This window comes from Salmo salar, chromosome ssa10, assembly GCF_905237065.1.
Source record: "Salmo salar chromosome ssa10, Ssal_v3.1, whole genome shotgun sequence".
Classification (NCBI taxonomy): domain Eukaryota; kingdom Metazoa; phylum Chordata; class Actinopteri; order Salmoniformes; family Salmonidae; genus Salmo; species Salmo salar.
Genome location: NC_059451.1, coordinates 29,865,511 through 29,890,527, shown reverse-complemented (window position 1 = coordinate 29,890,527; position 25,017 = coordinate 29,865,511). Strand labels below are relative to the sequence as shown.

Below are 25,017 nucleotides of genomic sequence, written 5' to 3'. Positions count from 1 at the left end.
TTCTCTCTCCATCCCTGTTCCTGGAGCGCTACCGTCCTGTAAGTTCTCTCTCCATCCCTGTTCCTGGAGCGCTACCGTCCTGTAAGTTCTCTCTCCATCCCTGTTCCTGGAGCGCTACCGTCCTGTAAGTTCTCTCTCCATCCCTGTTCCTGGAGCGCTACCGTCCTGTAAGTTCTCTCTCCATCCCTGTTCCTGGAGCGCTACCGTCCTGTAAGTTCTCTCTCCATCCCTGTTCCTGGAGCGCTACCGTCCTGTAAGTTCTCTCTCCATCCCTGTTCCTGGAGCGCTACCGTCCTGTAAGTTCTCTCTCCATCCCTGTTCCTGGAGCGCTACCGTCCTGTAAGTTCTCTCTCCATCCCTGTTCCTGGAGCGCTACCGTCCTGTAAGTTCTCTCTCCATCCCTGTTCCTGGAGCGCTACCGTCCTGTAAGTTCTCTCTCCATCCCTGTTCCTGGAGCGCTACCGTCCTGTGAGTTCTCTCTCCATCCCTGTTCCTGGAGCGCTACCGTCCTGTAAGTTCTCTCTCCATCCCTGTTCCTGGAGCGCTACCGTCCTGTGAGTTCTCTCTCCATCCCTGTTCCTGGAGCGCTACCGTCCTGTAAGTTCTCTCTCCATCCCTGTTCCTGGAGCGCTACCGTCCTGTAAGTTCTCTCTCCATCCCTGTTCCTGGAGCGCTACCGTCCTGTTCACTCCAACCATTATCTAGCGCACCTGATTTTAGTAATAGCTGGTTGATAAACTGAATCTGGACGGTTTTGATTTAGAATATGTGGACAATTACAAATACATAGGTGTCTGGTTAGACTGTAAACTCTCCTTCCAGACTCACATTAAGCATCTCCAATCCAAATTTAAATCTAGAATCGGCTTCCTATTTCGCAACAAAGCATCCTTCACTCATGCTGCCAAACATACCCTCGTAAAACGGATCAACTTACCGATCCTTGACTTTGGCGATGTAATTTATAAAATAGTCTCCAACACTCTACTCAGAAAATTGGATGCAGTTGATCACAGTGCCATCCGTTTTGTCACCAAAGCCCCATATACTACCCACCACTGCGACCTGTATGCTCTCGTTGGCTGGCCCTTGCTTCATATTCGTCGCCAAACCCACTGGCTCCAGGTCATCTATAAGTCTGCTAGGAAAAGCCCCGCCTTATCTCAGTTCACTGGTCACCATAGCAGCACCCACCCGTAGCACGCGTTCCAGCAGGTATATTTCACTGGTTACCCCCAAAGCCTATTCCTCCTTTGGCTGCCTTTCCTTCCAGTTCTCTGCTGCCAATGACTGGAACGAATTGCAAAATTCACTGAAGCTGGAGACTCATATCTCCCTCACTAACTTTAAGCATCAGCTGTCAGAGCAGCTCACAGATCATTGCACCTGTACATAGCTCATCTGTAAATAGCCCATCCAACTACCTCATCCCCATATTTAAAAAAAATAAGTATAATTCTCCTTCGCAACCCAGTATCTCTTCTTGCACATTCATCTTCTGCACATCTATCACTCTAGAGTTTTAATTGCTAAATTGTAATTACTTCACCACTACGGCCTATTTATTGCCATACCTCCCTAATCTTACCTCATTTGCACATACTGAATAAAGATTTTTTTCTATCGCGTTATTGACTGTATGTTTGTTTATTCCGTGTGTAACTCTGTGTTGTTTGTGTTGCACTGCTTTGCTTTATCTTGGCCAGGTCGCAGTTGTAAATGAGAACTTGTTCTCAACTGGCCTACCTGGTGAAATAACATTTTAAAAAAATCAGGTTAGTTACAACTGGGGTTGGATTGAAAACCTACAGGATGTTAGCTCTCCAGGAACAGGGTTGGAGAGCCCTGTTGTACACTGTTGAGATGTACATTAAGTGTACAAAACAATAGAAGCACCTTCCTAATATTGAGTTGCACCCCCCTTTGCACTCAGAACAGCCTTAATTTGTCGGGGCATGGACTCTACAAGTTGTTCAAACATTCCACAGGGATGCTGGCCCATGTTGACTCCAATGCTTCCCACAGTTGTGTCAAGTTGGCTAGATGTCCTTTGGGTGATGGACCATTCTTGATAGACACCGGAAACTGTTGAGAGCGAAAAACCCAGCAGCGTTGCAGTTCTTGACACAAACCGGTGGGCCTGGCACCTACTACCATACCCTGTTCAAAGGCAATTAAATATTTTGTCTTGCCCATTCACCCTCTGAATGGCACACTTACATAAGCCATGTCTCAATTATCTCAAGGCTTTAAAATCCTTCTTTAACCTGTCTCTTCCCCTTCATCTACACTGATTTGAAGTGGATTTAATGACATCAATAAGGGATCAAAGCTTTCACCTGGTCAGTCTGTCATGGAAAGAGCAGATGTTGCTAATGTTTTGTACAGTCAGTGTAGACCTAGTCTCCCAGTAGGTAACTCTAACAGCTGAGTTCAATGCACACGCAAACATCTCTTCAGTCTCCAACAGCAAATCGATTGAAAGCTAAATTGTGCTTCCCAAAAGTGGATAAGAAGAGGAGTGCAAATTGATACAGAAGTCAGCTCTCTCTCGTGTGTGAGCGTGTGCGTTATGGAGAAGTAGGTTCCTGGCCCTGTCTTGGTTCCACCAGTACAATAGCCTTTGTTCCAGCTGTCTGTGTGTATGTGCCCAGCACAATTCCTTTGTGTGTGTGTGATAATAATGGGTACTGTGGCCAGGCAGGCTGGATCTACACTACCGGTCAAAAGTTTTAGAACACCTACCCATTCAAGGGTTTTTCTTTATTTTTACTATTTTCTAGAATAAGAAGTGAAGACATCAAAACAATGAAATAACAGATATGGAATCATGTAGTAACCAAAATAGTGTTAAACAAATCAAAATATATTTGAGATTCTTCAAATAGCCACCTTTTGCACACGCTTGGCATTCTCTCAACCAGCTTCATGAGGTGATCACCTGGAATGCATTTCAATTAACAGGTATGCCTTCTTAAAAGTTAATTTGTGGAATTTCTTCTTAATGTGTGTGTTTAACACCATTTTTGGTTACTACATGATTCCATATGTGTTATTTCATATTTTTAATGTCTTCACGATTCTACAATGTAGAAAATAGTCAAAATAAAGAAACCCTTGAATGAGTAGGTGTTGTAAAACTTTTGACCAGTAGTGTATATCCTCTCCAAACATAATCCAGTTAGTGTGTTATTACATCTGTTACCCAACAGAGGTAGCCTAGACCACCTCATCTCATCCCATTTGGATGGCTGCCTGGGTGGACCTGGTGCCAGCACCATAAAGCTAACGCCTATCCAGTCCCTTTCTGTGAACAATGAAGACCGAGAGGTTCTGAGCCACACACACTGAGGGGTAGAAAGCGCGAGGGTGGGAGAGAAAGGAACCAACTACTGAGATACACAAACAGAGAGAATACAGAGTGAGGAGGGTGGTGGAATGTGACACTGAAACCAGAGTCATTGTGATGTGTAGAGGAGAGAGAGAGATGGTGTTGTGCTATTTCAGTGCATGATTGATATGAGAGAATTAGAGCATTTCCAGTTGAGCATGACGTCACAACCCCCCCCCCCGGTTATCGATGGTTGTTTCTTATTTTAGAGTCTGGAGCAGGTGCCAAATCTCATATCGTCATGCCTGTTTGGGGTTGGATATCAGTATTCTCAATGGCAACCAAATAACGATCATTCAATGGTCGTGAAGCTTTACTAATTGTGTCTTCATCTTTTTCTGTCTGGGAAGCCATCGTCACTGGCAACATGGGAGTTAAAAAAATATATACCTCTGCGCAGACTTCAGACACAGTCAACAACCGCCCACGCCCCTACACACACACACACACACACACACACACACACACACACACACACACAAGCACGCATGCACACACAACATCCCAGCTTCATTCATTCATCAGTTCCACTCCTTCTGCATGTTATTTGATCTCCATTTCACATCATTAATATAAATATGAACAGTTATGATGATATAAGATGACATAGATCTAATCAATAATGATGATTGATTTATCCAGCCAGACATGGATCAATATCCTGTCTTTTCAAGAAGAGCCTCTTAGCAGGGCTCTGTCTGTCTGTCCCCCAGGAATGGTACAACAGGACACAGGCAGTACATTACAGTAACTTGACTGGATATCAAAACCCAGACTGCTGTGTGACTCAAGAGCTGTCAGCCTGCTGAGCTAATGCCTAGTCGCTCGATCTGAAGACTCTACAATGAGTCTTCATGTCTCAGTTTACTGAACCTCCTCTAAAATATACATTAGTCTGCAGCACCCTCACTGTACCATGGTTGGGAGCAGATTTACTGTGTGGCTAGTTGCACCTGCTTGCTATTCCACTAGGGGCAGTAAATCTTTTTATTATTTTAAAAAATATCACCTTCATTTAACCAGGTAGGCCAGTTGAGAACAAGTTCTCATTTACAACTATGACCTGGCCAAGATAAAGCAAAGCAGTGCGACACAAACAACACGGAGTTACACATGGAATAAACAAACGTACAGTCAATAACACAATAGAAAAGTCTATATACAGTGTGTGCAAATGGAGTAAGATTAGGGAGGTAAGGCAATAAATAGGCCGTAGTAGCATGATGGAAGGTAGGCTACTAGGACAGAACAGTTAAACAGAGGTCAACAGACGACCTGCATGTGAAGTGCTGATCGAGACATATTTATGTTTATTTTAATATAGCAAGTATTTTAAATAGCAGGTGCTGTTTCTGAACTGCAGCAGTGCCAACTGTTAGGCCCTATACATACAGGTAGGCTAGCCTATATTTAAGCAATAAGACAGAAGGGGGGTGTGGTATATAACCTAAAAACCACGGCTAAGGGCTGTTCTTCGCACGACGCAACACGGAGTGCCTTGATTCAGCCCTAAGCCGTGGTATATTGGCCATATACCACAAACCCTGAGGTGCCTTATTGCTATTATAAACTGGTTACCAACATAATTAGAACAGTAAAAAGTTGTTGTTGTTGTCATACCTGTGGTATATTCTAATAAAAAGCAAGAGCTGGCGCACACCCAGAGAATATTATTTAGTGTACAGGTGCTGACTAACAGCGAATAAACTGAAAGCTATAAAAATAGAGTGAAGAAGGCACAGTGATGACGAAACGTTGGTGTTTTACCCAATAAATTACTGGGAGTTTTTTTTATATATATGAGTGTGCTACTCTATTTTTATACCCGGGGTATAATAGGATGCCACCTTTCCAACAAGTCAGTTCGTCAAATTTCAGCCCTGCTAGAGCTGACCCAGTCAACTGTAAGTGCTGTTATTATGAAGTGGAAACTACAGGTCGACCGACTAAATCGGCATGGCTGATTAACCTCTCTGGGCTACTCAGCCAGTGTAATCCCGTGGCGCGATATTCAAATACCTCAAAAATGCAAAAACTTCAATTTTTCAAACATATGACTATTTTACACCATTTTAAAGACAAGACTCTCGTTAATCTAACCACACTGTCAGATTTCAAAAAGGCTTTACAACGAAAGCAAAACATTAGATTATGTCAGCAGAGTACCCAGCCAGAAATAATCAGACACCCATTTTTCAAGCTAGCATATAATGTCACATAAACCCAAACCACAGCTAAATGCAGCACTAACCTTTGATGATCTTCATCAGATGACACCCCTAGGACATTATGTTATACAATACATGCATGTTTTGTTCAATCAAGTTCATATTTATATCAAAAACCAGCTTTTTACATTAGCATGTGACTAGCATGTGACTAGCATTCCCACCGAACACTGCCGGTGAATTTACTAAATTACTCACGATAAACGTTCACAAAAAGCATAACAATTATTTTAAGAATTATAGATACAGAACTCCTCTATGCACTCGCTATGTCCGATTTTAAAATAGCTTTTCGGTGAAAGCACATTTTGCAATATTCTCAGTAGATAGCCTGGCATCACAGGGCTAGCTATTTAGACACCCAGCAAGTTTAGCACTCAACAAAGTCAGATTTACTATAAGAAAAATGTTATTACCTTTGCTGTTCTTCGTCAGAATGCACTCCCAAGACTTCTACTTCAATAACAAATGTTGGTTTGGTCCCAAATAATCCATTGTTATATCCAAATAGCAGCGTTTTGTTTGTACGTTCAAGACACTATCCGAAAGGGTAAATAAGGGTGACGAGCACGGCGCATTTCGTGACAAAATGTGTAAATATTCCATTACCGTACTTCGAAGCATGTCAACCGCTGTTTAAAATCAATTTTTATGTCATTTTTCTCGTAAAAAAGCGATAATATTCCGACCGGGAAAGCGTGTATACGTACAAAGAGAGAGAAAATAAAAACATCTCGTGCCCCCTGCACGAGCCTGAGTCTCAGAGTACTCTGACCGGCCACTATCCAAACGCGATAATGTGTTTCAGCCTGGGGCTGCCTCGATATCATTCAGCTTTTTCCCGGGTTCTGAGAGCCTATGGGAGCCGTAGGAAGTGTCACGTTACAGCAAAGATCCTCAGTCTTCAATAAAAAGAGCCAAGATGAACAACAACTTGTCAGACAGGCCACTTCCTGTTCAGAATCTTCTCAGATTTTTGCCTGCCATATGAGTTCTGTTATACTCACAGACACCATTCAAACAGTTTTAGAAACTTTAGGGTGTTTTCTATCCAAAGCCAATAATTATATGCATATTCTAGTTACTGGACAGGAGTAGTAACCAGATTAAATCGGGTACGTTTTTTATCCGGCCGTGTAAATACTGCCCCCTATCCCCAACAGGTTAATTGGGGCCGATTTCAAGTTTTCATAACAATCAGTAATCGACATTTTTGGACACCGATTACATTCCACTCCACGAGGAAACTGTGTGGCAGGCTGACCACCTGTTACGCGAGTGCAGCAAGGAGCCAAGGTAAGTTGCTAGCTAGCATTAAACTTATCTTATAAAAAACATTCAATCAATCTTCACATAATCACTAGTTAACTTCACATGGTTGATGATATTACTAATTTAACAAGCTTGTCCTGCGTTGCATATAATCAATGCGGTGCCTGTTAATTTATCATCGAATCAGTCTACTTCAACTTCGCCAAACGGGTGATGATTTAACAAAAGCGCATTCACGAAAAAAGCACAAATGTACTGAACCATAAACATCAATGCCTTTCTTTAAATCAATACACAGTGTATTTAAACCTGCATATTTAGTTAAAATAAATTAATGTTAACAGGCAATATTAACTAGGGAAATTGTGTTACTTCTCTTGCATTCAGTGCAAGCAGAGTCCGGGTATATGCAGCAGTTTGGGCCGCCTGGCTCGTTGCGAACTGTGTGAACACCATTTCTTCCTAACAAAGACCGTAATTAATGAAGTTTACATACACTTAGGTTGGAGTCATTAAAACTCGTTTTTCAACCACTCCACAAATTTCTTGTTAACAAACTATAGTTTTGGCAAGTCGGTTAGGACATCTACTTTGTGCATGACACAAGTAATTTTTCCAACAATTGTTTACAGACAGATTATTTCACTTAGAATTCACTGTATCACAATTCCAGTGGGTCAGAAGTTTACATACACTAAGTTGACTGTGCCTTTAAACAGCTTGGAAAATTCCATTTAGAAGGTTCTGATAGGCTAATTGACATAATTTGAGTCAATTGGAGGTGTACCTGTGGATGTATTTCAAGGCCTACCTTCAAACTCAGTGCCTCTTTGCTTGACATCATGGGAAAATCGAAAGAAATCAGCCAAGACCGCAGAAAAAAGAGTTGTACGCTTCCACAAGTCTGGTTCATCATTGGGAGCAATTTTCCAAATGCCTGAAGGTACCACGTTCATCTGTACAAACAATAGTACGCAAGTATACACACCATGGGACCACGCAGCTGTCATACCGCTAAGGAAGGAGACTCGTTCTGTCTCCTAGAGATGAACATACTTTGGTGCGAAAAGTGCAAATCAATCCCAGAACAACAGCAAAGGACTGTTTGTCCATAATGACCATCGTTATGTTAGGAGGAAAAAAGGGGAGGCTTGCAAGCCGAAGTACACCATCCCAACCGTGAAGCACAGGGGTGGCAGCGTAATGTTGTGGGGGTGCTTTGCTGCAGGAGGGACTGGTGCACTTCATAAAATAGATGGCATCTTGAGGAGGGAAAATTATGTGGATATATTGAAGCAACATCTCAAGACATTGGTTACAAATGGGTCTTCCAAATGAACAATGACCCCAAGCATACTTCCAAAGTTGTGGCAAAATGGCTTAAGGACAACCTAGTCAAGGTGTTGGAGTGTCCATCACAAAGCCCTGACCTCAATCCTATAGAAAAGTTGTGGGCAGAACTGAAAGAGTGTGCGAGCAAGGAGGCCTACAAACCTGACTCAGTTACACCATTTCTGTCAGGAGGAATGGGCCAACATTCACCCAACTTTTTGTGGGAAGCTTGTGGAAGGCTACCCGACACATTTGACCCAAGTTAAACAATTTAAAGGCAATGCTACCAAATACTAATTGAGTGTATGTAAACTTCTGACCCACTGGGAATGTGATGAAATAAAAGCTGAAATAAATCATTCTCTCTACTATTATTCTGACATTTCACATTCTTAAAATAAAGTGGTGATCCTAAGACAGGGAATTTTTACTAGGATTAAATGTCAGGAATTGTGAAAAACTGAGTTGAAATGTGTTTGGTTAAGGTGTATGTAAACTTCCGACTTCAACTGTAACATTGAATGTCAATACGGTTCTGTATTTCACTGAAAGAATAAACGTTTTGTTTTCGAAATGATAGTTTCCGGATTTGACCATATTAATGACCGAAGGCTCCTATTTCTGTGTTTTATTATATTATAATTAAGTCTATGATTTGATATTTGATAGAGCAGTCTGACTGAGAGGTGGTAGGCAGCAGCAGGCTCGTAAGCATTCATTCAAACAGCATTTGCCAGCAGCTCTTCGCAATGCTTGAAGCACAACACTGTTTGACTTCAAGCCTATCAACTCCCGAGATTAGGCTGGCAATACTATAGTGCCTATAAGAACATCCAATAGTCAAAGGTATATGAAATACAAATGGTATAGAGAGAAATAGTCCTATAATAACTATAACCTATACATCTTAACTGGGAATATTGAAGAATCACGTTAAAAGGAATCACCAGCTTTCATATGTTCTGAGCAAGGAACTTAAACTTCAGCTTTTTACATGGCACATATTGCACTTTTACTTTCTTCTCCAACTCTGTGTTTTTGCATTATTTAAACCAAATTGAACATGTTTCATTATTTATTTGAGACTAAATTGATTTTATTTATGTGTTATGTTAAGTTAAAATACAGGTGTTTGTTCAGTATTGTTGTAATTGTCATTATTATGTATGTGTGTGCGTGCGTGCGTATGACAATGCCCCCGTGCACAAAGTGAGGTCCATACAGAAGTGGTTTGTCGAGATCGGTGTGGAAGAACTGGACTGGCCTGCACAGAGCCCTGACCTCAACCCAATTGAATACCTTTGGGATGAATTGAAACGCCAACTGCGAGCCAGGCCTAATCGCCCAACATCAGTGCCCGACCTCACCAATGCTCTTGTGGCTGAATGGAAGCAATGTTCGAACATCTAGTGGAAAGCCTTCCCAGAAGAGTGGAGGCTGTTAAAGCAGCAAAGGGGGGACCAACTCTGTATTACAACTCTATATTAATGGCCTTGATTTTGGAATGAGATGTTCAACAAGCAGGTGTCCACATACACTACATGACCAAAAGTATCTAGCTATTTCTGTGTGCTATCTGAGAGCCTGTTACTTGAGTAGTGGGCAGATGGAGAATCAGAGGCGCTTTCACCTGCAGCCCAGTACTTCCTCCTGGCTCCTTCTACACTTTGCTTTTAATGTTTCCTCTCTTCCACTCTCTGACACACACATTGGGAGAGTACAAGTATAGTAGCTAGTTCTTTCAGCGCCTAAGTACCTCCGTGTGTGTGACCATATGGAGAGACTGCTGCAGACAGACAGAGTGGTGCTCAGCACCTGCAGCCTCCCGTCTCGCTCCCTCTCTGTCTCTCTGCATCAGGAGTGGATGATCAGATCCCTGACTGCAGCTGCTATCAACTGACAGACAGACTGACAGATCTGATCTCTGGTGGCTAATGAAACAGTTGAAGCAACATTACAGCTGCTAGTTGGATGCATCTGGCTGGCTGTAGTGAGATGGGTCTATGTACGACAGACACAGGCGTGCAGTCTGGAATGTGTCCCTGGGATGAGAAGTCTCCTTAGATCACACAGTGGACGGCGGTAATGATCTGCCTTAGCTTTGAACTCTGGAAAATCACAGCCTCGTTTAGAAATAGCGAGATGAAGGGACGAGATGAGAAAGAGAAGAAGGGAGGGAAAAAAGACGGCAGGCACAGAGTGACAGAGTTGATGAGGAACGAAAGTGATGAGAGATTTCAGTAAAGACGACACTGCTCCTCAGTAAAGAGGTTGCTTGATCTGGGCAGATTCACTATTCGAGCAGCTGAGGTGTGTGTGTGTGTGTGTGTGTGCGCGAGAGAGTGAGCAGTGTTTCAGCGTGGAACAGCAGAGGACTGGAATATGAGTCAGGCTGTGATCTCTGACACACACAACCCAAGACCTCTTCATACTGTGTGTATCAACGCTGAGGGATGGAAACAAAGGGACCCTGCGCAGACGTTTATCCTTTCAAATGCTTCTCTTTATTAGACAATGATGTCAACCCACACTAGCTCTTGGTCAAGGTGCTAGGTAGGGATACACGCTAGATACAGTATGTAACTGGAGACAAACCTTTTGATACTCTCCGTATTGGTGTTCTATAACAGCAGTCAGTCATACAAGTCTCCATACAACCTGCTGAGTCAGTTACTACTGGAGAGGAAGGGAGGATAGAGGGATGGAGTTAGCACTTTGTGACATCTGATTATGTAAAAATGGCTTTATAAATATTTGCAATTGATTGAGCATTTCAAGATGGAGGGATGGAGTGAGCATGGAGGAGGAGGAGGGATGGAGTGAGCATGGAGGAGGAGGAGGGATGGAGTGAGCATGGAGGAGGGCTGGAGTGAGCATGGAGGAGGGCTGGAGTGAGCATGGAGGAGGAGGAGGGCTGGAGTGAGCATGGAGGAGGAGGAGGGATGGAGTGAGCATGGAGGAGGAGGAGGGATGGAGTGAGCATGGAGGAGGAGGAGGGATGGAGTGAGCATGGAGGAGGAGGAGGGATGGAGTGAGCATGGAGGAGGAGGAGGGCTGGAGTGAGCATGGAGGAGGGCTGGAGTGAGCATGGAGGAGGGCTGGAGTGAGCATGGAGGAGGGCTGGAGTGAGCATGGAGGAGGGCTGGAGTGAGCATGGAGGAGGGGCTGGAGTGAGCATGGAGGAGGGCTGGAGTGAGCATGGAGGAGGGCTGGAGTGAGCATGGAGGAGGGCTGGAGTGAGCATGGAGGAGGGCTGGAGTGAGCATGGAGGAGGAGGAGGAGGGCTGGAGTGAGCATGGAGGAGGAGGAGGAGGGCTGGAGTGAGCATGGAGGAGGAGGAGGGATGGAGTGAGCATGGAGGAGGAGGAGGGATGGAGTGAGCATGGAGGAGGAGGAGGGATGGGGTGAGCATGGAGGAGGATGAAGAAAGAACATGGCTAACTGTATTCCTCTTAGGAAGCATCAGTTTCCTAGTGTTCAGCCAGTCTGTTTCAGAGGATAAGAACTTTATAAAGAACCTAATGTTGCTAAACTACATAGAAACACTCAAGTTCCAGTTCTAAATGACATACAGTATATATTATACTGAAATTATACTGACTTTCTCCCTCTCTATCCCTCCCCCGATCCCTCTTTCTTTCTCTCTCTACCCCCCCAGGCGCTCCACCAGTTGTACTATGACCCTAACATAGAGAATAAGAACCTGGCCCAGAAGTGGCTGATGCAGGCTCAGGTCTCCCCTCAGGCCTGGCAGTTCTGCTGGGCCCTGCTCAGCCCTGACAAGGTAGAATATACCGGCACACACACACACACACACACACACACACACCAGGGTTTCCGTTAGGGAAATGTTGCGCTGGACATTTGACTGGCAGAATGTTCATTTACCGGACATTTAAGAAATTTACCGGACCCATATGCATTGGGTGTGTAACCTGATTAGGGTGTCCACCCATGGTACTCAGAATGACAGAAATCACATTTATGAATATGCAACTCGAGGATGCAACAGTGTTCGTTCTTCTTACCGAATTCTGATGCGCAATTGTTAGAATAATTGTCTACATTTACATTTCCTCAGCCAATAAGACAAGTAACGAACCGCAACATTTCTAGTCTGTCAATCTACTATCCCCCATAGTAGAAAAGTTTACAATGAGAAATAAGGCTCATGAAACGGATCAGAGTGTTTAGCTTAAAATGTTGATAAACAATTATTTCTTAACATTATAAGCGCAGCAATGCTCACAAGGCACTAGGCTACGCGCAAATGTTTGTTCTATAATGCAATTATTGGAAAACACAGTTGTCAAAAGCGCACATGTGAGCAGTTTCATGAGACAGAGATTAAAATATACATTAGAAATTTAGAACGAGTGGAGATCTAAAGATGTAACAACTAACATGGGTTGCTAATATGGCTAGGATTGTGCTTTTGGCTTCTGGTCAATGATAGAAAGTTTATTTGAAAAGCAGTAGAACATGAGAAAAACAGGCTACTGGTTTGAATGGTATATGGAAGTCTATATAAAATAATTGCCTGCACGTTTGGTTTGATTTTGACTAGGCTACTGTAAAGCAATGTAACACATGCCTCATAATATGTAGTAAAACATTAAAGTAAAAAAAATTAAGTGTATGTTTTCAATATGCCTCCAGCTCATTGCAAAATGGTGTGTGATGTGCTGAAGCCTGTCTAGTTGCCTATGCACTTGAATGGGAAGAGTGCTTCAATTACCAGTAAAGAAATAAAAATGGTAGCAGCAACGAACGAGCTCTTTGAGGAGCTGTAGCAGCAACGAACAGCTGTTTGATGAGCTGTGGCAGCAACGAACAGCTGTTTGATGAGCTGTGGCAGCAACGAACAGCTGTTTGATGAGCTGTGGCAGCAACGAACAGCTGTTTGATGAGCTGTAGCAGCAGGCAGCTCTTGTGCTACGTCAACTGGTATTTCAATCAATGAATAGGCTAAAATGCATTTTCACAATGGAATTTATTTTCTTCTCCCAGACAATTGGCCGGTGGCAATTTTAGTAATCGGCTTTTCAGTTTTTGGGGGGCCAAAAGCCGGCTATTACCGGCTAACACACAAACCCTGACACACACACACACACACACACACACACACACACACACACACACACACACACACACACACACACACACACACACCTAACCCTGTCTCTCTTCCTAGGTTCCTGAGATCCAGTACTTTGGGGCTAGTGCCCTCCACACTAAGATATCCCGCTACTGGTCTGACATCCCCTCTGACCAGTATGAGACCCTAAAGACTCAACTCTTCTCCCAGATCGCCTGCTTCTCCTCCGGGTCCAAGATGGTGGGTAGATGGATGGATGGTGGGATGAGTAGATGGATGGATTTATTAGATAAGGGATGGGCTACTTGATGTGTGTGAGTGCCACAAAAAAAACACAACTCGTCACGAGGGGCCACAGTGGCTCGTGGGTGTGCATACCCACATTCATACCCCCCCCACACCTTGCGAGCAAATCATTTTAGCGGCCCCCCTCGTGACAGTGAAGAGAAAGAAAATCTGTTTAAAAGTTCACTTTCCTGATAAACATTTTGCCATGGGGCGGAGAGAAGACTTTCAATTTTATAACTCCTTTCATGCAATCCAACACATTTTGCCATGGGGCGGAGAGAAAAAATAGAATTTTTACAGCTAATTTCCTGCAATTCTACACATTTTGCCATAGGCAAGTTTTTGCAGTTTTTAATATATCTGATGATCAGTGGGCCCCACCCCGGTCGGTAATTCGACCATGCTTACTACAAGTTTAGATAGTAAGTTAGCTGACCGCTAGACTAATTTAAAATGTTTTTGCTGACATGGGATAATTGAGTGACTGCTGAAGCACAACCAAATTTCTAAATTGTACCTTGTACTCTATTATTCTAAATCTCAACAGTAATTTGAGACCCTGACAGAGCCCCCCCAAAAAATAATAATTTGAATTGGTTCACGGGCCGCCATTTGCCCATCTCTGTATTAGATCATTGAAAATACATACAACTGGAGCTAAATGCCTTAAAAACCATAAAGTATAGTAAATAAAACGATGAAGTCATAGATTACAGTACGTCCTTGTGGTCCTGTTTCCAAGGTGCTGACGCGTCTATGTGTGGCGCTGGCCTCCCTGGCCCTGAACACCATGCCAGAGGCGTGGCCAGGCGCCGTGCCAGAGATGGTACGTGTGTTCCAGGAGGAGGGAGGGGGGGTGGACGGCCGGGCCAGGTGTCTTGCCCTGCTGGAGCTACTGACCGTCCTGCCTGAAGAGTTCCAGACCAGCCGCCTGCCACAGTACCGCAAGGGACAGGTGAGGGGTGCTAGAGACTGAGGGGTGCCAAAGGGCACGACAGACAGACACAAAGACAGACACACATCCATCTACTACTCACCACTCTCTGTCTGTAGGTGCGAGGTGCGTTGGGTCGTGAGTGGGGGTCAGTGTGTCCACTCCTCCAGCAGCTGCTGCGTCGAGGGGACAGTCCCGGGGCAGTGAAGGCTCGTGTCTTGCGCTGTCTGTCCTCCTGGGTGCTGCTAGATGTCCCTCTCAGTGAGAGTGAAGGACTGGTGGAGGACTGTTTCACTGCTCTACCAGACCCCGAGCTGTTTGATACTGCCGTGGAGGCTATCGTCAACGCCATATCACAACCCGACTCCCAGAGGTGTGTACATGGCCAGGGGAGGGTGGGATTGTGTGTCAACCCAATGACTTCAGACAAACACACAAGGTGACTCGCAGCCAGTGTCTGCATTAGGGAGGTGGTGGGGGGTATTGTTTAAAGAGAACCAAGAGGGCAACAGATTCAGATATGGAAGACCGAGACAGAGCAGGGATAGGAAGAGCATCAGAGGGAGAGCGAGATAGGAAGGGGGAGATGGCAGCCAAGAGCACAGTGTGGGCATGGGAAGGGTATATGAGAGAAAGAGATACTGTAGAGGGGGAATAGGGATGGAGAGAAAAATACAGGCGAAGGAGAGTTGACAGAAAAGAGGAAAGCTGAGGGAGATGGAGGGAATACAGGGAGAGCTAACTGCCAGGAGGGGAGGAGGGAGGGAAGAAGAGGGGGGAGGCATTTCTCAGTTGGCTGGCGTTACTCTCTCTCTCGCACGCACACACAAAGTACTGCTCTAGTCAACCTAATAGCTAGTCTCCAGAACATGTGTTTTTATTGTTCTAAAATAAGGCCAATTTTACTGGTGGAGGTATGAATATGGCCCTCATATTAGTGCTGGGTGATATAACAAATTAATTTGATTAATTCAAATGTTAGTATTGCAAGAAACATGTTTTTGTAAATATATTTTTTGTTTTTATGAGCGTTTATGTTCTCATATCTTTTTGGTCTCGTCTCCTTTGCTCCATTCTGACAAATACGGTAGCCCACTTCATTTCAACATCTTAACAATGTGGATATGTTAGCTGCTGTTTAAACAGTTGGAGACGAACAGAAGGGTGTGTTCATAACAAAAACTGTTAGCAAGCATTGAGGTATGAGACGAAAGCCAGATCAGTGATTATTGCAACAAAAAATGCTTATATATCCTAGGTATAATTTCACGAGCCCTGAATTCATTAAATTATTGCTGACTGATTGAAATGCTGTGTATTTTACCTTTTTTATCTTATTTATTTATTTCACCTTTATTTAACCAGGTAGGCTAGTTGAGAACAAGTTCTCATTTACAACTGCGACCTGGCCAAGATAAAGCAAAGCAGTTCGACACATACAACAACACAGAGTTACATATGGAATAAACAAATCTACAGTCAATAAATAATACAGTAGAAAAAAGTATATTTACGTAGTGTGCAAATGAGGTAAGGCAATAAATAGGCCATGGTGCTGAAGTAATTACAATATAGCAATTAAACACTGGAATGGTAGATGTGCAGAAGATGAATGTGCAAGTAGAGATACTGGGGCGCAAAGGATCAAGTTAAATAAATACAATACGGGGATGAGGTAGTTGGATGGGCAATTTACAGATTGGTGCAATGATCTGTGAGCTGCTCTGACAGCTGGTGCTTAAAGCTAGTGAGGGAGATATGTGTCTACAGCTTCAGTGTTTTTTGCAGTTTGTTCCAGTCATTGGCAGCAGAGAACTGGAAGGAAAGGCGGCCAAAGTAGGAATTGGCTTTGGGGGTGACCAGTGAGAGATACCTGCTAGGGGCGCGTGCTACGGGTGGGTGCTGCTATGGGGACCAGTGAGAGATACCTGCTAGGGGCGCGTGCTACGGGTGGGTGCTGATATGGTGACCAGTGAGAGATACCTGCTAGGGCGCGTGCTACGGGTGGGTGCTGATATGGTGACCAGTGAGAGATACCTGCTAGGGGCGCGTGCTACGGGTGGGTGCTGCTATGGTGACCAGTGAGAGATACCTGCTAGGGGCGCGTGCTACGGGTGGGTGCTGATATGGTGACCAGTGAGAGATACCTGCTAGGGCGCGTGCTACGGGTGGGTGCTGATATGGTGACCAGTGAGAGATACCTGCTAGGGGCGCGTGCTACGGGTGGGTGCTGCTATGGTGACCAGTGAGAGATACCTGCTAGGGGCGCGTGCTACGGGTGGGTGCTGCTATGGTGACCAGTGAGAGATACCTGCTAGGGGCGCGTGCTACGGGTGGGTGCTGCTATGGTGACCAGTGAGCTTGTAGCGGAATTTATTAGAGAGGGGTAAAGATAAAGATTATAATAATAATGGCAGAGCAATTGAACAGCAACTTCATAGAAACAATTTACAAGAAAGAACCCAGTCATCAACAGAGGATTTGCAATAATCTGTATTATCTTCTAGTGGAGGAGTGCAGAGGGTATGAATGTGGGGTGTGTTCATAGACAAAACAAAGGCCTTAAAAATGTCCTCAATCTTCTCGGCCACATGTCATTAGTACACCCCACCTCAATACAGTTCAACTAACAATACACAACTTGCAAGCAACCTCCCTTTTAACTAAAATGTCAACCTAAATAATTCTGGCAGGGCAATAATAGTCCAGCATTAATGAACATCAACGGGAAGTGCATTTGAAAAATAGAAAGTCTGCTGCAGTGTAAAGTACTGGAACGATAGAGGGAAGAAAAAGAGAGAGAGAGAACAAGAGAGATCTTAACTGTGGCCTTCAGGCTTGCAGTTGTCCTGTCTGACCGTCCGATGGTTTGTTGGTTTGTATGTCAAAGCTTCGCAACAATGTTGCTACTAATCCATGCGATCCGTATCCGGTGCGGTCCCAAATGATGATAACCCCTGACCTAGAGCGGTCACACCGATGATTGAGTTAAATACTTTATAAACTACACACGCTGAAAATAAACAAGGACATCTGCAGCATAGCACACACAAGCAAACTGTCGCGCCAACCAGGAGCTCCTTCCCAGAGAGCTGAAAGAGCGGTCTTTATTTCTTCCTTCCTTACTGCTGATGCGCTCTTAAAGGGGCAGCGCACGGTGAAGGCTCCGTGCAGGATTTCGCCACAAGCTGAGATAAGGTGGGGCTTTACCTAGCAAAGACTTGTAGATGACCTGGAGCCAGTGGGTTTGGCGACGAGTATGAAGCGAGGGCCAGCCAATGAGAGCGTACAGGTTGCAGTGGTGGGTAGTATATGGGGCTTTGGTGACAAAACGGATGGCACTGTGATAGACAGCATCCAATTTGTTGAGTAGAGTGTTGGAGGCTATTTTGTAAATGACATCGCAAAGTCGAGGATCGGTAGGATGGTCAGTTTTACGAGGGTATGTTTGGCAGCATGAGTGAAGGATGCTTTGTTGCGAAATAGGAATTGGAGATGTTTAACGTGAGTCTGGAAGGAGAGTTTATAGTCTAACCAGACACCTAGGTATTTGTAGTTGTCCACATGTTTTAAGTCAGAACCGTCCAGAGTAGTGATGCTGGATGGGCAGGTGGGTGCGGGCAGTGATCGGTTGAAGAGCATGCATTTAGTTTTACTTGCATTTAAGAGCAGTTGGAGGCCACGGAATGAGAGTTGTATGGCATTGAAATTCGTCTGGAGGTTAGTTAACACAGTGTCCAAAGAAGGGCCAGAAGTATACAGAATGGTGTCGTCTGCGTAGAGGTAGATCAGAGAATCACCAGCAGCAAGAGTGACATCATTGATTTATACAGAGAAGAGTCGGACCGAGAATTGAACCCTGTGGCACCCCCATAGACTGCCAGAGGTCCGGACAACAGGCCCTCCGATTTTACACACTGAACTCTATCAGAGAAGTAGTTGGTGAACCAGGCGAGGCAATCATTTGAGAAACCAAGGCTTTTGAGTCTGCCGATAAGAATGTGGTGATTGACAGAGTCGAAAGCCTTGGCCAGGTCGATGAATACGGCTGCACAGTATTATCTCTTATCGATGGCGGTTATGATATCGTTTAGGATCTTGAGCGTGGCTGAGGTGCACCCATGACCAGCTCTGAAACCAGATTGCATAGCGGAGAAGGTACGGTGGGATTCGAAATGGTCGGTAATCTGTTTTGTTAACTTGGCTTTCGAAGACCGTAGAAAGGCTGGGTAGGATAGATATAGGTCTGTAGCAGTTTGGGTCTAGAGTGTCTCCCCTTTTGAAGAGGGGATTACCGCTGCTGCTTTCCAATCTTTGGGAATCTCAGACGATATGAACAGGCTAGTAATAGGCGTTGCAACAATTTCGGCAGATCCTTTTAGAAAGAGAGGGTCCAGATTGTCTAGCCCGGCTGATTTTGTAGGAGTCCAGATTTTGCAGTTTTTTCAGAACATCAGCTATCTGGATTTGGGTGAAGAAATGGGGGAGGCTTGGGCGAGTTGCTGTGGGGGGTGCAGGGCTGTTGACCAGGGTAGGGGTAGCCAGGTGAAAAGCATGGCCAGACGTAGAAAAATGCTTATTGAAATGATCAATTATAGTGGATTTATCTTTTAATTGTACAACAAAGCTTATTTCGAGATAACATGTATTTTTAAATTAGATATATATTTTGAAAGTTTGAAAAAATCAAGATGATTTTTAGGCCATATCGCCCAGCCCAAAAACACTCAATTAGATTTGAAAAGGACAGAGTTTTTCTATGTGTTTTTGTGTGCCTGTGTATGTGTTTGGCCACACTAGAGTCAGGGCAGAAGGATTATCACTATCTATCCCCAGACAATTAGCTCAATCCTTCCTTCTTCCCTTTCCTTCACTTAAAATCTTTCTCTCTCTCTCCCAGGCTCTCTTTCCCCCATTTTCCTCCCTTTCTCTCTCTCTCTCTGCCTTCTTCTCTCCTCTCCCTATATCCCCTCCTCCACCTCTCTCCTCCTTTTTAATTACAGTGACGCTCTGAGATGGGGAAATTAGTTGCCTGGCAACAGGATGCAGTTGGACCAATAGCATTCTCCCAAATGACTTGACTGTAATATGGTTAAACAGAGAGAAGGAGAACGGGAGGGAGAAAGGAGAAAGATGGAGGTGAAAAGAGAGAAAGCAGTCTTTCAAATTCATTAGAGTTTTAAGGGGAGGAGAAAGAAAAGCGAGAGAGAGAGCGGGAAGCGGAGGTCTGTGTGTCTGCGGTAGACAGTCTGTCTCAGTGGAATCTATAGGATGTCAGGTTTCATACAATAGAGAGACGCACATACTCATACCCCGATGCCCTCTGAATAACACAGAAATATACAGAAACGCACACTAATGCATTAAATAACAGCCCACCCTGGGAGATTTAGTTATCATTCATTTTTAATGGGCTGACTTGGACATGCAGGTCGTGTACTCTTAGCTGGGGGAAGGGGTTACTTTGTGAGTGTGTGAGACGGAAGTAGAGAGTGTATTTTGAAGGTCGGGGGAAAGAGGAGGATTGGAATAGGTGCTTTATGGTAGATTAACACCGTGTGTGTGTGGCTTGTTGTCATGCAGGTGGTACAGCAGCCTTCATGATAATGTCAATAAGGGGACACATGAATATTCAGTAGTCAGAACCAATGACACTGCAAGGTTGGGGGGAAGAGTGATATTACCCAGAGCAAGTGTGGTTGTGTGTGTGAGCATGCCCAATGCAGACAACAGGGGAACAGACATACAGATGTGGGAGAATTAAATATGTGTGTGTGTCTGAGCAAGGGAGAGTGTACAGTTGAAGTAGGAAGTTTACATACACTTAGGGTGGAGTCATTCAAACTCGTTTTTCAACCACTCCACAAATTTCTTGTTAACAAACTATAATTTTGGCAAGTCGGTTAGGACATCTACTTTGTGCATGACACAAGTAATTTTTCCAACAATTGTTTACAGACAGATTAATTCACTTATAATTCACTGTATCACAATTCCAGTGGGTCAGAAGTTTACATACACTAAATTGACTGTGCCTTTAAACAGCTTGGAAAATTCAAGAAAATGATGTCATGGCTTTAGAAGCTTCTGATAGGCTAATTAACATCATTTGAGTCAATTGGAGGTGTACCTGTGGATGTATTTCAAGGCCTACCTTCAAGCTCAGTGCCTCTTTGCTTGACGTCATGGGAAAATCAAAAGAAATCAGCCAAGACCTCAGAAGAACAATTGTAGACCTCCACAAGTCTGGTTCATTCTTGGGAGCAATTTCCAAATGCCTGAAGGTACCACGTTCATCTGTACAATCAATAGTACGCAAGTATAAACACAATGGGACCACGCAGCCGTCATACCGCTCAGGAAGGAGACTCGTTCTGTCTCCTAGAGATGAACGTACTTTGGCGCGAAAAGTGTAAATCAATCCCAGAACAACAGCAAAGGACCTTGTGAAGATGCTGGAGGAAACCGGTACAAAAGTATCTATATCCACAGTAAAACGAGTCCTATATCGACATGACCTAAAAGGCCACTCAGCAAGGAAGAAACCACTGCTCCAAAACCGCCATAAAATAGCCAGACTACGGTTTGCAACTGCACATGGGGACAAAGATTGTACTTTTTGGAGAAAGTCCTCTGGTCTGATGAAACAAAAATATAACTGTTTGGCCATAATGACCATCGTTGTGTTTGGAGGAAAAAGGGGGAGGCTTGCAAGCCGAAGAACACCATCCCAACCGTGAATCAGGGGGTGGCAGCATCATGTTGTGGGGGTGCTTTGCTGCAGGAGGGACTGGTGCACTTCACCAAATAGATGGCATCATGAGGTGGGAAAATTATGAGGACAAATTGAAGCAACATCTCAAGACATCAGTCAGGAAGTTAAAGCTTGGTTGCAAATGGGTCTTCCAAATGGACAATGACCCCAAGCATACTTCCAAAGTTGTAGCAAAATGGCTTAAGGACAACAAAGTCAAGGTATTGGAGTGGCCATCACTGAGCCCTGACCTCAATCCTATAGAAAAATTGTGGGCAGAACTGAAAAAGCGTCTGTGAGCAAGGAGGCCTACAAACTTGACTCAGTTACACCAGCTCTGTCAGGAGGAATGGGCCAACATTCACCCAACTTATTGTGGGAAGCTTGTGGAAGGCTACCCGAAACATTTGACCCAAGTTAAACAATTTAAAGGCAATGCTACCAAATACTAATTGAGTGTATGTAAACTTCTGACCCACTGGGAATGTGATGAAAGAAATAAAAGCTGAAAAAATCATTCTCTCTACTATTATTCTGACATTTCACATTCTTGAAATAAAGTGGTGATCCTAATTGACCTAAGACGAGGAATTTTTACTAGGATTAAATGTCAGGAATTGTAGAAAAACGGAGTTTAAATATATTTGGTTGAGGTGAATGTAAACTTCCCACTTCAACTGTATGTGGTGGGTGTGTGTCTGAGCGAGGGAGAGTGTATGTGGTGTGTGTGTGTGTGTGTGCATCCAGATAGACAATAGATGCATTAGAAAGAGCTGAGACAGCAGAAAGAACAGACCAGAGTAATTGAAGCCTAGAGACATGGAACAAAGCAACAGAGAGATGGAGCTGGTGAAAAGTAAAGATTTATGTGTTTGTGTGGCGGGGATGGGATGGGGGGTAGAGGGGGGGGATGTGTGCAGCGTGTCTTCACAGGATCAGAGAAAGAATGGCTTGGGAAAAGATTTAGTTTGAAGTAAGCAAGACAGCTATACGCCTCCAGTTTTTCCCATAGTACAGTATGTGAACTAACTCACTTGTGTGTCTCTCTGTATCTCTTTCTCCCCCTCTCTCTGTATCTCTGTCTTTCTTCACCTCTCTCTGTATATCTTTGTCTCTCTCTGTAGGTATGTGAACACCCTGCTGAAGCTGGTTCCCCAGGTCTTGTCCCTGCAGGAGCAGCTGAGAGAGGCCGTCCAGAACGGAGACATGGAGACATCACACGGAATCTGTCGCATTGCTGTCGCACTGGGCGAGAACCACTCCAGGTGTGTGTTTTTGTTGGTCCCCAAAAAGCCCTCACGAGTACACTAAAACACAATTGTGTGTGCGCTGTCCCCTCTAAATCATCAACCAATCATTCCTTTCACCTCCCCACCTCACACTCCTTGGTGACATAATTGATGCTTCTGGATTAATTATCACAAACCAATCAAGAAATAATCAGATGAGATGATGTGTTCAGTTCCAAGTGCAGGCCAACCCTGGTAAACAAGCTGTTTGTTTGTTACTGTGTTGTTCTGCAGGGTCTCCCAAGGCCTCATGTCTCACTGTGTATGTCAATATCTCCAGTCTGAACCTTTCACCTGTTACTCTATCTAGAGAAACAGTCCTACCTGTCCCACCCCACCTCACTCTATCTAGAGAAACAGTCCTGCCTGTCCCACCCCACCTCACTCTATCTAGAGAAACAGTCCTGCCTGTCCCACCCCACCTCACTCTATCTAGAGAAACAGTCCTGCCTGTCCCACCCCACCTCACTCTATCTAGAGAAACAGTCCTGCCTGTCCCACCCCACCTCACTCTATCTAGAGAAACAGTCCTGCCTGTCCCACCCCACCTCACTCTATCTAGAGAAACAGTCCTGCCTGTCCCACCTCACCTCATCTAGAGAAACAGTCCTGCCTGTCCCACCTCACCTCACTCTATCTAGAGAAACAGTCCTGCCTGTCCCACCCCACCTCACTCTATCTAGAGAAACAGTCCTGCCTGTCCCACCCCACCTCACTCTATCTAGAGAAACAGTCCTGCCTGTCCCACCCCACCTCACTCTATCTAGAGAAACAGTCCTGCCTGTCCCACCTCACCTCACTCTATCTAGAGAAACAGTCCTGCCTGTCCCACCCCACCTCACTCTATCTAGAGAAACAGTCCTGCCTGTCCCACCCCACCTCACTCTATCTAGAGAAACAGTCCTGCCTGTCCCACCTCACCTCACTCTATCTAGAGAAACAGTCCTGCCTGTCCCACCCCACCTCACTCTATCTAGAGAAACAGTCCTGCCTGTCCCACCCCACCTCACTCTATCTAGAGAAACAGTCCTGCCTGTCCCACCCCACCTCACTCTATCTAGAGAAACAGTCCTGCCTGTCCCACCTCACCTCACTCTATCTAGAGAAACAGTCCTGCCTGTCCCACCCCACCTCACTCTATCTAGAGAAACAGTCCTGCCTGTCCCACCCCACCTCACTCTATCTAGAGAAACAGTCCTGCCTGTCCCACCTCACCTCACTCTATCTAGAGAAACAGTCCTGCCTGTCCCACCTCACCTCACTCTATCTAGAGAAACAGTCCTGCCTGTCCCACCCCACCTCACTCTATCTAGAGAAACAGTCCTGCCTGTCCCACCCCACCTCACTCTATCTAGAGAAACAGTCCTGCCTGTCCCACCTCACCTCACTCTATCTAGAGAAACAGTCCTGCCTGTCCCACCCCACCTCACTCTATCTAGAGAAACAGTCCTGCCTGTCCCACCCCACCTCACTCTATCTAGAGAAACAGTCCTGCCTGTCCCACCTCACCTCACTCTATCTAGAGAAACAGTCCTGCCTGTCCCACCCCACCTCACTCTATCTAGAGAAACAGTCCTGCCTGTCCCACCTCACCTCACTCTATCTAGAGAAACAGTCCTGCCTGTCCCACCCCACCTCACTCTATCTAGAGAAACAGTCCTGCCTGTCCCACCCCACCTCACTCTATCTAGAGAAACAGTCCTGCCTGTCCCACCTCACCTCACTCTATCTAGAGAAACAGTCCTGCCTGTCCCACCTCACCTCACTCTATCTAGAGAAACAGTCCTGCCTGTCCCACCCCACCTCACTCTATCTAGAGAAACAGTCCTGCCTGTCCCACCCCACCTCACTCTATCTAGAGAAACAGTCCTGCCTGTCCCACCCCACCTCACTCTATCTAGAGAAACAGTCCTGCCTGTCCCACCCCACCTCACTCTATCTAGAGAAACAGTCCTGCCTGTCCCACCTCACCTCACTCTATCTAGAGAAACAGTCCTGCCTGTCCCACCTCACCTCACTCTATCTAGAGAAACAGTCCTGCCTGTCCCACCTCACCTCACTCTATCTAGAGAAACAGTCCTGCCTGTCCCACCCCACCTCACTCTCTCTAGAGAAACAGTCCTGCCTGTCCCACCTCACTCTATCTGGAGAACCAGTCCTGCCTGTCCCACCTCACTCTCCTTAACTACTGACCTAGTTTACTTGGCTCTGTCCGTTTCTCTCACTTACTCTCGCTCCCGTTTTCTCTCTCTCTCTCTCTCTCTCTCTCTCAGGGCTCTTTTGGAGCAGGTAGAGCACTGGCAGGGCTTTCTGGCTTTGGTCAACATGATCATGTTCTGTACTGGGATACCAGGACACTACCCAGTCAACGAGACGACCAGCTCCCTCACACTCACCTTCTGGTACACACTACAGGTATGCACCCTAACCC

General features: G+C 45.0%; 1 protein-coding gene across 3 annotated transcripts in view; it reads left to right on the top strand.

Moving 5' to 3' along the window:
• The window catches only part of ipo13b (importin 13b), a 47,774-nt gene that overhangs the window by 3,332 nt on the left and 19,425 nt on the right, over window positions 1-25,017 (top strand). For all 3 annotated transcript variants that reach the window (XR_006756929.1, XM_014216802.2, XM_014216801.2), the window contains 6 exons: window positions 11,882-12,007; window positions 13,418-13,561; window positions 14,352-14,564; window positions 14,663-14,916; window positions 22,422-22,562; window positions 24,860-25,001. Coding sequence is in view for 2 of the 3 variants with exons in the window: in XM_014216802.2 (XP_014072277.1) it covers window positions 11,882-12,007; window positions 13,418-13,561; window positions 14,352-14,564; window positions 14,663-14,916; window positions 22,422-22,562; window positions 24,860-25,001 (1,020 nt within the window). In the remaining variant the exon portion in view is untranslated. The remainder of the gene's footprint in view (window positions 1-11,881; window positions 12,008-13,417; window positions 13,562-14,351; window positions 14,565-14,662; window positions 14,917-22,421; window positions 22,563-24,859; window positions 25,002-25,017) is intronic.